The sequence below is a fragment of the Chanodichthys erythropterus genome, chromosome 12 (assembly GCF_024489055.1).
Source record: "Chanodichthys erythropterus isolate Z2021 chromosome 12, ASM2448905v1, whole genome shotgun sequence".
Lineage (NCBI taxonomy): Eukaryota > Metazoa > Chordata > Actinopteri > Cypriniformes > Xenocyprididae > Chanodichthys > Chanodichthys erythropterus.
In genome coordinates, this window is record NC_090232.1 from 55553861 (window position 1) to 55570562 (window position 16702).

The 16702-nt window shown below is 37.4% G+C and overlaps 2 protein-coding genes across 3 annotated transcripts; one reads left to right on the top strand and one right to left on the bottom strand.

Annotated features, from left to right (window-relative positions):
* Nucleotides 1-1375: 1375 nt before the first annotated feature.
* soul5l (heme-binding protein soul5, like) lies at nt 1376-6170 on the top strand. The gene is made up of 8 exons (XM_067404252.1): nt 1376-1425; nt 3106-3342; nt 3419-3503; nt 3574-3694; nt 3778-3917; nt 5490-5653; nt 5896-5990; nt 6075-6170. Exons 1-7 carry the CDS (start codon nt 1376-1378, stop codon nt 5984-5986), a joined length of 888 nt encoding a protein of 295 aa, XP_067260353.1. The 3' UTR covers nt 5987-5990; nt 6075-6170.
* Nucleotides 6171-6307: 137 nt separating this feature from the next.
* wu:fk65c09 (keratin, type I cytoskeletal 47 kDa) lies at nt 6308-12152 on the bottom strand. Of its 2 annotated transcripts, XM_067403423.1 has the most exons (8): nt 11177-12152; nt 10895-10977; nt 10594-10750; nt 10320-10481; nt 10121-10246; nt 8796-9063; nt 7233-7420; nt 6308-6419 (listed from the first exon to the last, which is right to left on the bottom strand). In XM_067403423.1, the coding sequence occupies exons 1-8, from the start codon at nt 11735-11737 to the stop codon at nt 6414-6416; spliced, it is 1551 nt and encodes a 516-aa protein (XP_067259524.1). In that variant the 5' UTR covers nt 11738-12152; the 3' UTR covers nt 6308-6413. The 2 variants fall into 2 exon arrangements, with proteins under 2 accessions (XP_067259524.1, XP_067259523.1); XM_067403422.1 differs by lacking the exon at nt 6308-6419 and having other exon boundaries at nt 6452-7420.
* Between the last annotated feature and the right edge of the window lie 4550 nt (nt 12153-16702).

Below are 16702 nucleotides of genomic sequence, written 5' to 3' on the forward strand. Positions count from 1 at the left end.
GTCGAAATTAAGGTTTTTGATGGAAACATTCCAGGATTTTTCTCCATATAGTGGACTTCACTGGAGCCCAAATGGTTGAAGGTCAAAATTACAGTTTCAATGCAGCTTCAAAGAGCTCTACATGATCCCAGATGAGGAATAAGAGTCTTATCTAGAGAAACCAGCTGACATTTTCTAATTTTTTTTTTTTTTTTTTTTTTTAATCATAAATGCTCATCTTGAACTAGCTCTCTTCTTCTTCTCTATTTGAATTCCAGCAGTGTAGACACTGCTAAGTGTATTACTGCCCTCCACAGGTCAAAGTTTGAACTAAATTGTCATATACAATATGCTAGTGCAAGTATATAACAATTAGTTCAGACTTTGACCTGAGGAGGGCAGTAATACACTATTAGAATTCCAGCAGTGTAGACACTGCTAGAGAAGAAGAAGAGCGCTAGTTAGAGTTATGCATCATGAGCATTTATGGTTAAAATGTATAAAATTTAAAAAAATAAATAAAAATAGAAAAGGGCCAATGGTTTCTCTAGATAACTCTTATTCCTCGTCTGGTATCGTTTAAAGCTCTTTGAAGCTGCACTGAAATTGTAATTTTGACCTTCAACCGTTTGGGCTCCAGTGAAGTCCACTATATGGAGAAAAATCCCGGAATGATTTAATCAAAAAACCTTAATTTCTTTTCCACTGAAGAAAGAAGAACATGAACATCTTGGATGACATGAAGGTGAGTAAATTATCAGGAAAATTTAATTTGAAAGTGAACTAATCCTTTAAGACTTGAGAACTTCTCCAGAGCGTCACTCCAGATTTTAGCCAGTTTTTCCCTCCTTCTTCTTCAATGCTTTTAGTCTGGCTAATATTTCCATAAACTGTCAGAGAAATAAACTTCTCCTGCTTGATTTTGCTGGTTTATCGTGTGAATTGTGTTCGAGTTTAAAATAAATCAAATAACTTAAACCTCGACTCGTTTCTTTGGCTTGTAAACATGTGAGGTAAAAGTTTACTTACCACTTCAGCGCGCGCCTCACTCGTCCCGTGCACGAGCCCACGCGCGCGCGCAGAGGGTCGTGAACGCGCTCCGGTGCTGATGTGATCCGCCCAGTTTCATCTCCGCCGCTGCTTCAGATAAGACACAATGTAAGTATAACATTATTTGGTTTTGTAACACATTAGTGTTAAAGCTTTGAGGATTGTTGTAATTCACTGAGTTTGAATGAGCAATTCTGCGATGAATGCCTGAAATCTGCCTTGATTTGGGCTGTGAGGGAGTACTCTGGACTGGATGATGTTTGAGATGAATAATAATATTTTATAAAAGATTTTTCACATCGCTAAAATGTGCATTTATAAACAGCTCAAATGTTTAATGACCGGGATGTTGATGATTGATGAAGGTGTTTCGGGTTTAAGTTTCTCCGCAGTGCGGCAAGAAGAAACTTTCGTGTGTGTGTGTGTGAGAAAGTTTCTATTCTTGGCTTTTCTCAGGGACACTAAATGATACAGCAGAATTTTCTCTTTCTCTCACATTTCAATTAGTTTAATTATTAACAATGAATACATTTTAGTGTTTCCTAATAATTTAGATGAAAATGTTAATGAACTTTCTGGAAAGTGTTCTGTACGGAAGCCCATTTCTGGACAAAAATTAAATGCTGCTTTTGTAAATCATAATTATGAGATGAAAGGTCAAAATGACATTCATAATTGAAATAAGTCATAATTATATCTTATAATTATGACTTAGTATGACCATTTCGGCTCAAAAGTAGGATTTTATGACAATTGATAATTTTGACTTTTTGACATGAATATGACGTCCTAATTGCAATTTACCAAAGCATGATTTTTGCTTTCTTTTGAGGCAGATATACGAGTCCACTTTTCATTTTTCAAAATTTTTATTAAGAACAAACTTTATTTTAAACAAACCTGCAACTTGAAAGATATGTTAATCCTCCAGAAAACATATTTTCCCAAGCCATTCTTGTTCCACCCCGTCACGGACAATATGTATGCCATTGGAGTAGTAATACAAGATATATTTTTTAAAAATCTAATGTTTTCCTAATAGTAAAATGTCCCTTTTTTGGAAACCTTCAATAGAAAGTCTGTAATTTAATGTGTATATATATATATATATTTTTTTTTTTTTTCGTTGTTTTTGTTGTTGTTTTTTTATTATTCATAGATTTTTAATCTTGAATTTGACATTTCAATGGCCTCATTGTACTGAAAAAATGAATTCACTTCAAAAATACAAATAAAGTTAAATGAATGTTGAATGATGCTCTTGTTGTGTGGACTGATCAGATAAATTTATGTAAATAAAAACTAATAAATTGATAAAAAACAGTATTTTGCATGACAGGGTGGTAGGTTTGAGCCCTGCCTAACATGAAAAAGCAACAAATAAACAATGTAAAAAAAAAATATATATATATACGTAGTTTCCTGCTGCTGTTGTTGTTGGTGGCTATAAGTGATGTCACTTCGGCTTTGTGATGTCATTTAAAGCAACAGTGCATTATTTATAGATAAAACAAGTTAGTGTGACGGAAACTGAGGGACGCGCACAAAAAAAAGGTTTATTGTGAATAAATATATCTTGTGTAAACAGGGACACGCATACTGTATAATCCTGAAAATAGTATATGTTTGAAAAAAATATATAACTTGGTGATATTTTAGATGCAAATGTCATGTTGGTTAACACAGATGTGAAATTGGCCATGTAATAATGAAAAAATGATTAAAAATAGTACGCTAATCTTCAAAATCATATGTTAGAAAGAACACTTGAATTAATAACTCTAAGCTCAGTCCATTTCAGTTAGTGTTGTAATCTCGCATTATAAAACATACTTCTAACGTGTGATTTTGCTTTGAAAACATGTTTGTTTCTGTTACAGTCACATGATTCGGCTAATTATTGATGAAATATTGAGCTTGACGAGGCGATATAAGCATAATGAAATACTGATAGAGATCAGAACTTCTATTTCTTTCTTCTAATCTACACAAAAGAACATTTATTCACAGAAAGTCTTCAAAATACCATCTTGTGTTCCACAGAAGAGAGTCATACAGGTGAGCGATATTAATAAGACCGGGAACAGCCCACAAGAGCTGCAGTTCTGGAGATGCTCTGACCCAGTCGTCTAGCATCACAATCTGGTCCTTGTCAACATTACGCTTGCCCATTTTTCCTGCTTCTAACATCAACTTTGAGGACAAAATATCTGTATGTCTGTGTGACGGATTGTTGTGTGTTTCCAGGGGTCTGTACGGTTTGGCGCTGCTGTCGCTGCTGTCGCTGGAGTCTCTGGCCGTCAGCAGCGTCGGGTCAGATATTTCACATCATTATTAACCCCTCTGTGGACGGCAGCGGGACATTAACCTGTGTTTGTGTCTCTCTCAGCCCCAGTAACTCGTCCAGCAGTTTCTGCACCGAGTCTAGAGAGTGTCTTCAGTTTGATCTGATCTGCAGGACACACGAGTACGAGGTCAGACGCTCTGATCCGGTACGTTATGAATCCATACGTGAGCTGAATCTGAACGCGTGTGTTGGTGCAGGTGCGTCACTACTCGTCCTCGCGCTGGGTCTCTACGGACGCGGAGGCGTATTTCCTCGGTGTTGGTGCCGCCATGGCCTTCAGACGCCTCTATCATTACATATCTGGAGCCAATGAAGAGGGTTTGTGAGCGTTCATGTCATAACCGTGCTGACAGACGACGGCAGCGACTGACACAGCTCTCTGTGTGTGTGTGTGTGTGTAGGTGTGAAGTTTGAGATGACGGCTCCGGTGCTTGTCGAAGTTCCGGAGGAAGTGAAGATGTGGGAACCGGCGATCTACACGCTCAGCTTCCTGTTGCCGTCAGCCTATCAGGAGCGTCCGCCCACTCCCACCAACGACAAGGTGAGCAGAGCCGTGGGGGAGCGTGTGGTCCGGCCCCCTTCTGGATGTGATGGGTGGAGCTAGAAGGTCTGAACACACCCATAACCCCACCCATTAGATCAGCAGAGGTCAAGCTCCACCCATGACATCCAGACAAGGGGAACTGGGCGATATTTGGCTCATCATGTGCTCATCTGTAGTGACATTTTTTTTCCACTGCTATATTTATTACAATAAAACATTTAGTTAATAAATACTGCTGATTTCTAGTTGTGGCATTTAGAACTGCGTAAGGCTGAGTTCATTTGAACAAATGATTAAGAGCAAACTTGTTTTGTGCCTTTTTATTTATATTTTAGTATTTATATTAATATTTACTATTTTATGTTAGTGTTTACTGTAATATTTTAAATATTATTATAAATAATTAAAAATACTAACAAATATTAAAATAAAAATATTTTAAATATTTGTTAGTATTTAATTTCATGTTTAATTTTATTTTAATGTGTAAAATATTTGTATTTTATTAAAAATATTTTAACATTTTTATTTTAGTATTTATATTCATATTTAATATGTTAGTACTTATTAAATAAAAACATTGTAGATAAAATATTTTTACTTTAAAATAAATACTAACAAAAATATTTTAAATCATACATATTAATGTTCAAAATATTTATATTTTAATATTTGTTCATATTTTTATTTTACTTATATTGTTGTTTATTTTAGTATTTTTATTATATTTATTTGAATATTTGTTAATATTTTTAATTTAGTATTAGTTAATATTTATTTCAATGTTTAAAGTACTTTTATTTTAATATGTAAAATATTTGTATTTTATTATTTAAATAATATTTTTGAACATATATTTGTTAACATTTTATTTTATTATTTATATTAATATGTACTATTTTATGCTAGTATTTATTTTAATATTTAAAACATTTGTATTATTTACGTTAATATTTGTAACATTATATATATATATATGTATATATAATGTATATATATGTATATAATATACATATTTATAAAAATAATTAATATATTTGTATTTATTTTAATGTTTAAAATATTTGTATTTTAATATGTAACATATTTGTATCTTATTTAAAAATATTCATTGTATTTTAGTATTTATATTAATGTTTAATATATTTGTTTAATATAAATATGAAAAAGATTTTTTAACATTAATGTTTAGTTTTCATTTTAATATTTTTATTTTAATATTTTATTATAATATTTTTAATATGTAATATTTTTAATTTGTAACATTTTTAAATGTATGTATAATATAAAATGTGTATGTCAGCAGGGGGCATCTTGAGCTTCAGTTTGAGCGTCACATGATCAGTGACTTATTTCATTACATTTGATTAATCACACAGAAATTGAGCAAAACCTGGAAGACTTTAATTTCACATTATTTTTAATCCTAAAACGTTATTTCAACTTTTAAACACTAGTTTATAATAATAATAATAAAAAGCATCAGATTTTCAGCGCGCTCTCAGACGTTTGTAAGTCATGTGATAGTGATGCGTTCAGTGAGGTCATCAGTGTGCGTGTTTGTTTCAGCTGTATTTCACGGACATGCCCGACATGGACGTGTACGTGAGGAGTTACGGCGGTTGGATGCTGTCGATCACGTCTCGACTCCACGCTCACCTGTTGAACAGAGCGCTGACCAGGGCCGGCGCGCGCTACAACCACACACACCACTACGCCGTGGGCTACGACAGGTGTTCAAATCAATAATACTACTGAATATTAAGTCTTTTAAAAGTGTTTTTTTTTTTTTTTTTTCCTCAAAGAAATGCTGCTAACATACTGTCAGTCCAGATCCGGCCCACATCTGGGCCGTGTGGAAGCCACATGTACCAGATATGGGCCAACACTATGTTGCTGTCTGGATACTTATTAATATTTTTGACTTATTAACCTACATGTTGCTATTTAATTTAACTCTGTGTGTGTGTGTCAGTCCTCTGAAGTTGTTGAACAGGCATAATGAGGTGTGGTACGTGGCTGAAGGAGAGCCGGTCTGCGGATCAGACCCGACCGACGCACCCTAAACAGGTGACACAAACACACTCTCGGTGTGAAACTCCAGCCGGATGTGTCTCAATACTCTAACTGAATGTCCTTCTGTTTCTCTCACAGGAAGCAGATGAGCGTTCTCTGTATGAGTGTGAGAGTTTGTGACACACAGACCTGCTGTAATATTATAATGTCATGAAACATCCAGACTGACCCTGCAATAATCTGCTTCAGCTCAATAACTCAGATGTTAGTGTCGTGTGCTCATAATAAACCTCAGCTGACTGCTTGTGTTTGTCTCTTTGTATTGGTCTGTAAAAATATTATTTGACTCAAGAATGTGATAACACTCAGTGGTTTGAGGGTTTGAGTTTATTGACGCAGACAGAAAACACACATCAGATTGTGATTGGTTAAGCGTTCGATGACATCACTTGGCCCTCGAAGACCCTCCAGAGGACTTTATTTCTGCAAAAGACCAAACAGACACAGGCATCAAATCACACACCGTTCTTTCTCTCGTATGTCGTGTGTGAATGTGCAGCCTTACAGCTTTCAGCCTCGTTCTCACCATACCACACTGACATTACATCAGTCACGTTATTTTATTATAATCATGCAATAAATGAGAAAACAAAGTAACTCGAGTTACTCATTTAAAAAAAAGGAACTCAGTTGTAAATTTAAAAGTAATGCAGTACTTGTTACTTGAAAAAAGTAATCCGATTACATGACTCACATTACTTGTAATGTCTTACCCCCAAACATATATACGCATATATTATAATAACCGCAGGGTTATTATAATATATGCGTACTATATATTATTTTATTTTAGCTAGTGGCCAAGGTTTCGTTTCTCATTTTCTTTTAGTTTAACTTTAAATATTTAACTTCAGAGAACTAAAAATAGAATAAAATCAACTATATAGACTTTTAAAAAAAAAAACTAAAATGACAAAAACAAGAAAATTACTACATTTTTAACTAAACTAAAATGAAAGTCGAAAATATTAAAATAAAAAGCAAATTCAAAATATCACTAAAGCTATACCAGTATATGAGCGATAGTAAAACGCCACTGGTCTGTAGTAACTGCAGCTCTTTGTACTTGATCTTCATTGACAGATCAGCTGAAGACCTCAAATCTACTTTAATTAGCAGCTGACAAACTTAAATTACATCAGCGTTGTGAATATGATTTCATACACATTTATAAGACATTTTCAGGCAAGAATAATCCAGATCTGATATAAACAGATGATGACGGACAGATCGTACCTCATCTGCTGCATCCACTGTAGCCACGCCCACTGCATCCACTGTAGCCACGCCCACTGCATCCACTGTAGTCACGCCCACTGCATCCACTGCATCTGCTACTGCCCCGCCCACTGACACTTCTAGCGTCACGCTCGCACTGGACTGCACGTCAGAAGAGATGAGGGCGGCGATTCCACCGACGGGACCTCAACCAATGACAGAACAAGGAAATGAGCCAACACTTCAGAGGCGGCATGTGATGTAACGCATTTTCATACCAAAATAATGTTGAATTGAACTTTACTTTGTGTATTCTTTTATTGCATTCAAAAGTTCAAACAACTGTTTTAAAAAGACTGAAGTACAAATAAAAACAGATCTTTAAGTATTTGGTGTTTTCATCTCATTTATGACTTTAATTTGACTTTTTATCAAAATACGACTGAATAAAAGTCATTGTTGAAAATTGACAATTCATAATTGATATGTCAATTTCTACTTTTCATGTCATAATTATGATAGTCAACATTTGAAGAGGATCAAAACAGTTCAAAGTTTTCCAAAGAAGAAAGTTTTAGGACAACTTTGATGAAAGGTTTTGATCCTACTGTATATTCTATTTCAAACTTTTACACACAATTATGAATTTTTAGGTCACTATTTCTGTTTTTCATCATTCTCAACTATTCATCTCATGATTATGACAGTAAATCATAATTTTGACTTTTTAAGTCATAATTTAGAAGTTTTTTTGTCAAAACTTTTCATCTCATAATTATGACTTATATTGTCATAATTTTAAAAAAAGTGAAAATTATGACATACTAAGTCAGAAATTCACAGTTTTTTGTCATTATTCCAATTTCCAATTTTCTTATAATTATGACTTTGTCAGAATTTCTAAATTTTTTGTCAATTTCAACTTTTTGTCCATTTTAACTTGGAGTCAAAAGTTCGACCTTTTAAGTCAATATTTTGACCTCATAATTATGACTTTCAAAAGAACTCCAATTTCCAAGTTTAATTCCAACTTTTCATCTCATAATTTCGACTTTATAATAAGTCATTATTTTGACTTACTTTTTATGTCAATGACTTAATTTATTATGTCATAATTTTGAAGTTTTTTGTCAAATTTCATCTAATAATTATGACTTGGTATGTCAGAATTTTGACTTTTTAAAATGATGACATTTCAACAATTTTTGTCAATTTCAACTTCTCATCTGATAATTACGACTGTATGTCATAATTTTGATTTATAATTTAATTTAAGTCGTTATTTCAACTTGTTATTATAAGTCATTAACATAAAATGTAGAAATTATGACATGTCATAAATCTCATAATTATGACTTAGTGTATCATAATTTTGACTTTTTAAGTCATTTATTTTTTTAATAATTCCAACTTTTCATCTCATAATTACTATTACTTTGTATGTCATCATTTTGACTTTGTTATTTTCAACTTGGTATGTCATAACTTCGACTTAAGTCATTTAAGTTTTTTTGTCATAATTCCAACATCTCATCTCATAATTATGACACAGTATATCATAATTTCCATAACACTGCTCACCTGCAGGGGCCGACTTGAGCATGGGTGCGATAACGGTGATGCCGCTGAACTCTCCGGCGCCCTCCAGCAGAGCTTTATAGGTGCTGATCTCACGCTCCAGCTGCACTTTGGTGCTCAGCAGCAGCTGGTAGTCGCGGCTCTGCTGCATTGCGTTCTCACGCACCGACGTCAGCTCTCCCTCCAGACTGCCGGCCAGCTGACTCAGAGAGAAGATCTGAGACTGATACTGAGCCTGAACCTCCACCAGACGCTGCTCCACATTCGCTTTCTGCATTGGCACAAGCAGCAGCATTCAAACTCATGGCACACTGAGCACAGGCACAATCCAGATATCAGTGTGATACTTTAATAATCACAAAGAAGGTCCTTTACATGACACTACTGTATGTTTGTAGTGTAACAGTTAAGGAAGTCTCTTCTGCTCATCAAAGCTGCGTTTATTTGATCAAATTTACAGTGAAATGTTATTACAACTTAAAATAGCTGTTTTCTATGTGAATATATAGTAAAGTGTAATTTATTCCTGTGATCAAAGCTGAATTTTCAGCATCATTACTCCAGTCTTCAGTGTCACATGATCCTTCAGAAATCATTCTCCAAGAAAAATGTTTTTAAAAAATTTGACATTTTGAACATTTTCATAACTTAAAAGGAACGTATGGAAAACATATTTTTGTAAGCTGTGAAGGCAGTGCTGTTTTGAACATTAGTTTCACAAACAAATGTTTTAATTATAGTATAATATTTTATTAAATATGTCAATTTTGACTTGTCATAATTTCAATTTCAACTTTTTATGTCAGTTTTAACTTGTTATAATTTTGACAGTATATCTAAATTTATGCTCTTTAAGTCAATATTCCAACTTTTTAAGTTAATTTAAAAGTTTAAGACTTTTAAAGTTTAAGTTAATTTTGAGTGTGTCTGAATTTCGACTTGTGATGTCAATTTCAACTTCATAATTCATAAGTGTTTTATGTCTATTTCCACTTTCTAAGTCATATTTTGATTTAATATGTCAATTTCAAATTTTAAGTTGATTTCGATTTATCATGTCAGACTTAAAAGGAATGTAAGCAAAACATCAAACATATTTTTGTTGAACATTTTTTAAATTTTCTTACAAATAAATAAAATAACTGTAATTTTTTGTCATAGTTTTTACTTCATTTCATGTCTTAATTTTGGCTTAGTATAGCACTAGGTTTTGAGTGTTTCACAAGCAAACGTTGGAACTGTTAAAATGTGTCTACACTGCAGCATATTCTGGTAAAGTTGAACATGTTAACACACATAACATTAACTGGTGTGTGTCGCGTCTGCACCTTCATCAGTACGGAGTCCAGCTGCGCCTGCAGGCTCAGGCTCTGTTTGCGGTTTTCTGTGATTTCCGAGCTGCCACTGATAGTTATCTCTGTGATCTCAGTCGTCTCCTTCTGCTTTTTCTGCAACTGAACCACAGCATCCGTGTCAGTAAAACACCCCGGAGCTCCACGTGAGCGTCTCACCTCACTGTGTTTGTACCTGTTTGGTGTACCAGCTCTCCAGCTCTCTGCGGTTCCTCTCGATGACCATCTCGTACTCCGAGCGGATCTCGGCCAGCACTCGGGACAGATCCGTGCTCTCGATCTCCTTAATATCCACCGTCACGGTGCCGGCCATGTGCCCGCGCAGGGAGATCATCTCCTGAACCCGAGGGCAAAGGTCACAGCACTCAGTCAGTTGACTTTACACATCCACAGAACTAGACAAATGCTTGTGGGTGAAACAGTGAGTTTGCGCTGAAGCGTGTCCTCACCTCGTGGTGAAGTTTTTTGAGATCGGTGCACTCCTTGTCCAGGGCCGTGAGCTCCTGCTGTAACATAATGTTGGTGGATTCGTACTCCTTCTTCAGTGTCTTCAGACCTGCGATATCACTCTCCACAGACTGACGCATGGCCAACTCCGTCTCGAACCTTCGCGACACGGTCAAATGATAATAAACCTGAGCTTATAGTAGCTTATAATAAACCTGTGTGACTGAAAACAGCTTTGAATGCGGCTCATCCAGTCAGAAACTAAATTAAGCAGCTGATGCTGCAGGAACAACTCAAACTTACTTCATTCTGAAATCATCTGCGGCCAGTTTGGCGTTGTCCATGGCTAAAGAGATGCGCGTGTGCTCCTGAATGAGAAACAGAAGCTGGAGGAGAGAATGAGAAGATAATGATCAGATACTTAGCAGCTTATTTTAACACTATTTTATCACTATTTGCTATTGTTATACTGTATATGTCTTTGTATTGCCATTACTTTGTGTTGCTATAGTTCTTTGGTAATATTGTGTGTAAGCCAACAATGTATTTTTCAAACTGAAATTGAAAGAAACGCATGCTGAGCACCTTCTCCCGCAGCGGCATTATCTGGATCTCGTAGGGCTCCAGGTTGAAGCTGGTGTGGACTCGATTTGCAGTGAACGCACGGAGCTTCTCGTTGAGCTCATGGTTTGTGGTCTCCAGGCGCTTGACCTTCTCCAGGTAGGTCGCGAGACGATCATTCAGAACCTGAAGCAGCTGTTTCTCATTGATAATGTTGGACATGGCTTCAGAGAATGAACCCGAGCCCGCCCTGAAACTTGCCCTGAAACTTCCACCTGCGGCTGAGAGAGCGCCCCCAACCGTCCTCAAACCACCCGAGAGAGAACCTCCACTCACCCCAAATCCAGACCCTAAACCTGCCCCAAAACCAGACCCGAAGCCCAACCCAGCGCCGGACCCCAAGCCCAACCCAACGCTGGATCCGAGGCCCAAACCAGCGCTGGATCCGAAGCCTAACCCAGCGCCGCCCTGCAGGCCCCCGGCCGACTGACTTCCGAAGCTGGAGAAAGTAACAGGAGCCATTGAGTAACTGCTGGATGTGGAGTGAGACCTGCCGGAGAAGCGCTGAGCTCTGGAGAACGACATGTCAACGGTGAAGAGACGTGATGATGTCAACAGAGGTGCCGGTGTGTGCAGTGCAGGACGGTGGAGAAGCCCGTGGTTTATATCTGCTCTTCGTGTGCGCCACTCCCTCAGTGACGGGCCCCTGGGGACAGAACGGTTTCTAGAAATAATGACATGCAAATGTTAAAAGAGCTCTTTGATGAGGGACCATGAGAAAAGTGAGGAAACATCTCTGAGGAAAAGCTGAATTCATGTGTGCTCATCTAGGCCTGCTACAGTTAGACACACAAAAACTACACAACAAAACAGATCCAGTGAAGTCACACTCACTGGCGCAGTGGCACACATTTCATTGATTTTTGAAAAGCTAGAAGACAAAAATTTCCATTGCAACTAAATTAAAGGTGCGCTTACATTTACCTCGCTGTGCGGCAAAATTTTGCGGGTGAAATCTAGTCATGTTAATAGGAATCCTTGTCTCTGTGTTTGGGACTTTTAACCCTCTGGAGTCTGAGGCTGATTTGGGGCCTGGGGAAGTTTTGACATGCCCTGACATTTGTGCTTTTTTCAGTTGTTCATAAACATATAAATGACAAAAGTGTCATTACACTGTATTCAGCACAAACTAGGCTACAATAATATGTAAGGAACATGTATGTACATGTTTGTGTTTTTGAAGGAATAACATTTATGCGTGGTTATTGAAAAAACAAAAAACTTAAGTCACTGAAATAAGGCCAAAAAAAGTATAGTAAATCTGTGTTCATAAGACTTTAGAGTATTGGAGGTTGTAGACTAGAGTTTTTGCTTCAAAATTATGTAAAAATTATGCTGCTTACTCCTTCATATAAAACAATAGAGAGATTTAGTTTTTGTAAGACACTTTTTGCCAAGAAATACAGTATGCGAGGAGGCGTGAATCACCACTGAAAATGGGCCATTCTCACCTGAGAAGACAAAAGAATTGGATAGTAATGAGCTGAAATGACTTGCATATTAATGAGGCATTTCAGTCAGGTAGGCTGTGAAAAAAACCTTCTGTGATGTCTCAAGCTCATTATGATATATGAAACATACAGAAAAATATTATTACAATATAAAGTAATGATTTTATATTATACTTCAAAATATAATGTATTTCTGTGATGCAAAGAGTCTGAATATAGACTTTTAGTTTAAAAACATGCACATTTGGAGAAATATTGGATTCTCATATGCTTATGTCAATTTTCTATACAGAGGAGTTATTTTTATTTAATATTCATTGGCATTACTATGAACGCTGGTGTTTTCAATTCATCCTTGAAGTTGGAGGGCGCCCTGTGCATTTTAGTCCACAAATTCATCTAAAAGAAGAAGAGGCTATTCCATGAATGGAGTTTCCAATTCATACTGCAGCCGGAGGGCGCTAAAGAAACAAAAACTCATCTAAAATTCGTCTGTAGAAGACAAGTAAACAGGAAGTAACTGCATGTCTTCTAGAGATCGCTAACCATGACTTTTACATCCAGATAAACACTTTTCAAGACAATAAATACACGATTGAGATGATGAATGCATGTATTGACTGAATTTGCGTCTGAATAGCGCTGGCTCCGTGGGCGTGGCCGCATTAGCAGATAATGAGCTGAATCACAGATTTCTGACATGGCTCTCTTTTCATACAGATTACATAAACACAGAAGGTTTGTTTTCGATTTGACTTACATGATTTAAAACCTGACATCTTAACGTTTTTTTAGACATAAGTGTAATTTTTTTGTCATTAGTATTCACTAAGTTACAGTTCATTTTCTGAGAACTATCAGATTGGAGTTCGTTCAGAGGGAGATGAGAGATCACGCATCATGTTAGTTTTCTTTATTTTACAAAAAGCACAACATTCTGTTTTTACTCTGAGTGTATACAAATGAAAGAAGATATTCCACAGATTAAAATGGTGTATAACTCTTAATTGTATGTGCAACAGTGACGGAGTATTTTGAGTCTCTTTCACACTGATAAGAAAAAAACCACGGTGGTATCGCCGGCGATACCGTCAGACCTCAGAGTGTTAAGTGAGGACAAAAAAGTTACCGAATTCCCCGCGTTCACCAACAGCTTGTTATGAAAGTGACATCACTACACTACTGACAATCAACCTATTTCGGCAGCAAAATTTTGCTAAAATATCGCTACTGACCGAGTCATCTTTATAAAAGCTGAAATAATATTTCAATGTCTGAGAATGTCTCACATCACAGGCCATTCCACTGAACCAGTGATATATTCTTGTTGTAACTCTTCAAAATTAAACTTTATTTTTTTTATCTTTTTTTCAACACTGAATCCAATAATACACATATTCTAAGCAGAAGATGGATGCATGTTTGTTCAGTCCTGTTAACTAAACTAATGTGCCATTTAAAAAGCATGTTTGAAAGCATGTCAATTAATTCCTTTGTTTTCCCCTCAACAAAGTGCTTATTTAAAAAAAATAAAAAAAAAATAAATAAAAAATTCAAAAAATAAATAAAAAAGGTTGGTTATGTTTTAAATAATTGGTATTTGTGACTAAAGAAATCACTATATATAAAGGCATGGTGTATTTTAATAAAAAACACCCACAAAGCCATTTGTTCACTTTAAAGAAGACCGAAGCCTCGATTTTATTATTCCATTTAATGTATTAAACAATTGTATAAATGATGGACCAAACAAAACTGATAAAAATGGTGGTTTAACTTTATTTAAAAAAAAAAAATAGTAACAGGAACGAACACTGGGTAACTGGGATTAACATTTGGTAACAGGAACGAACACCAGGTAACGGGGATGAACACTTGGTAACAGGAACGAACACCAGGTAACGGGGATGAACACTTGGTAACAGGAACGAACACCGGGTAACGGGGATGAACACTGGGTAACAGGAACGAACACTGGGTAATGGGGATGAACACTTGGTAACAGGAACGAACACTTGGTAACAGGAACGGACACTGGGCAATGGGGATGAACACTTGGTAACAGGAACAAACACTGGGTAATGGGGATGAACACTGGGTAACAGGAACGAACACCGGGTAACGGGGATGAACACTGGGTAACAGGAACGAACACTGGGTAATGGGGATGAACACTTGGTAACAGGAACGAACACCGGGTAACGGGGATGAACACTGGGTAACAGGAACGAACACTGGGTAATGGGGATGAACACTTGGTAACAGGAACAAACACTTGGTAACAGGAACGAACACTGGGTAATGGGGATGAACACTTGGTAACAGGAACAAACACTTGGTAACAGGAATGAACACTGGGTAATGGGGATGAACACTTGGTAACAGGAACGAACACTGGGTAATGGGGATGAACACTTGGTAACAGGAACAAACACTGGGTAACAGGAACGAACACCGGGTAACGGGGATGAACACTGGGTAACAGGAACGAACACTGGGTAATGGGGATGAACACTTGGTAACAGGAACGAACACTGGGTAATGGGGATGAACACTGGGTAACAGGAACGAACACTGGGTAATGGGGATGAACACTTGGTAACAGGAACAAACACTTGGTAACAGGAACGAACACTGGGTAATGGGGATGAACACTTGGTAACAGGAACAAACACTTGGTAACAGGAACAAACACTGGGTAACAGGAACGAACACCGGGTAACGGGGATGAACACTGGGTAACAGGAACGAACACTGGGTAATGGGGATGAACACTTGGTAACAGGAACGAACACTGGGTAATGGGGATGAACACTGGGTAACAGGAACGAACACTGGGTAATGGGGATGAACACTTGGTAACAGGAACAAACACTTGGTAACAGGAACGAACACTGGGTAATGGGGATGAACACTTGGTAACAGGAACAAACACTTGGTAACAGGAACGAACACTTGGTAACAGGAATGAACACTGGGTAATGGGGATGAACACTTGGTAACAGGAACGAACACCGGGTAACGGGGATGAACACTGGGTAACAGGAATGAACACTGGGTAATGGGGATGAACACTTGGTAACAGGAACAAACACTGGGTAATGGGGATGAACACTTGGTAACAGGAACGAACACCGGGTAACGGGGATGAACACTGGGTAACAGGAACAAACACTGGGTAATGGGGATGAACACTTGGTAACAGGAACGAACACCGGGTAACGGGGATGAACACTGGGTAACAGGAACGAACACTGGGTAATGGGGATGAACACTTGGTAATAGGAACGAACACTTGGTAACAGGAACGAACACTGGGTAATGGGGATGAACACTTGGTAACAGGAACAAACACTTGGTAACAGGAATGAACACTGGGTAATGGGGATGAACACTTGGTAACAGGAACGAACACTGGGTAATGGGGATGAACACTTGGTAACAGGAACAAACACTGGGTAACAGGAACGAACACCGGGTAACGGGGATGAACACTGGGTAACAGGAATGAACACTGGGTAATGGGGATGAACACTTGGTAACAGGAACGAACACTGGGTAATGGGGATGAACACTGGGTAACAGGAACGAACACTGGGTAATGGGGATGAACACTTGGTAACAGGAACAAACACTTGGTAACAGGAACGAACACTGGGTAATGGGGATGAACACTTGGTAACAGGAACGAACACTTGGTAACAGGAATGAACACTGGGTAATGGGGATGAACACTTGGTAACAGGAACGAACACCGGGTAACGGGGATGAACACTGGGTAACAGGAATGAACACTGGGTAATGGGGATGAACACTTGGTAACAGGAACAAACACTGGGTAATGGGGATGAACACTTGGTAACAGGAACGAACACCGGGTAACGGGGATGAACACTGGGTAACAGGAACAAACACTGGGTAATGGGGATGAACACTTGGTAACAGGAACGAACACCGGGTAACGGGGATGAACACTGGGTAACAGGAACGAACACTGGGTAATGGGGATGAACACTTGGTAATAGGAACGAACACTTGG

Excerpts from the sequence above, each read along its gene's own strand:
- wu:fk65c09 (XM_067403422.1), bottom strand. The coding sequence starts at position 11,737 with ATGTCGTTCTCCAGAGCTCAGCGCTTCTCCGGCAGGTCTCACTCCACA. Across the intron at positions 10,247-10,319 it reads AGAGCTGGTACACCAAACAG|TTGCAGAAAAAGCAGAAGGA; the intron begins GTACAAACACAG and ends GCTGTGGTTCAG. Across the intron at positions 9,064-10,120 it reads TGGACTCCGTACTGATGAAG|AAAGCGAATGTGGAGCAGCG; the intron begins GTGCAGACGCGA and ends GTGCCAATGCAG.
- soul5l (XM_067404252.1), top strand. The coding sequence starts at position 1,376 with ATGTTGATGATTGATGAAGGTGTTTCGGGTTTAAGTTTCTCCGCAGTG. Across the intron at positions 3,504-3,573 it reads GCAGGACACACGAGTACGAG|GTGCGTCACTACTCGTCCTC; the intron begins GTCAGACGCTCT and ends GTGTTGGTGCAG. Across the intron at positions 5,654-5,895 it reads TACGCCGTGGGCTACGACAG|TCCTCTGAAGTTGTTGAACA; the intron begins GTGTTCAAATCA and ends TGTGTGTGTCAG.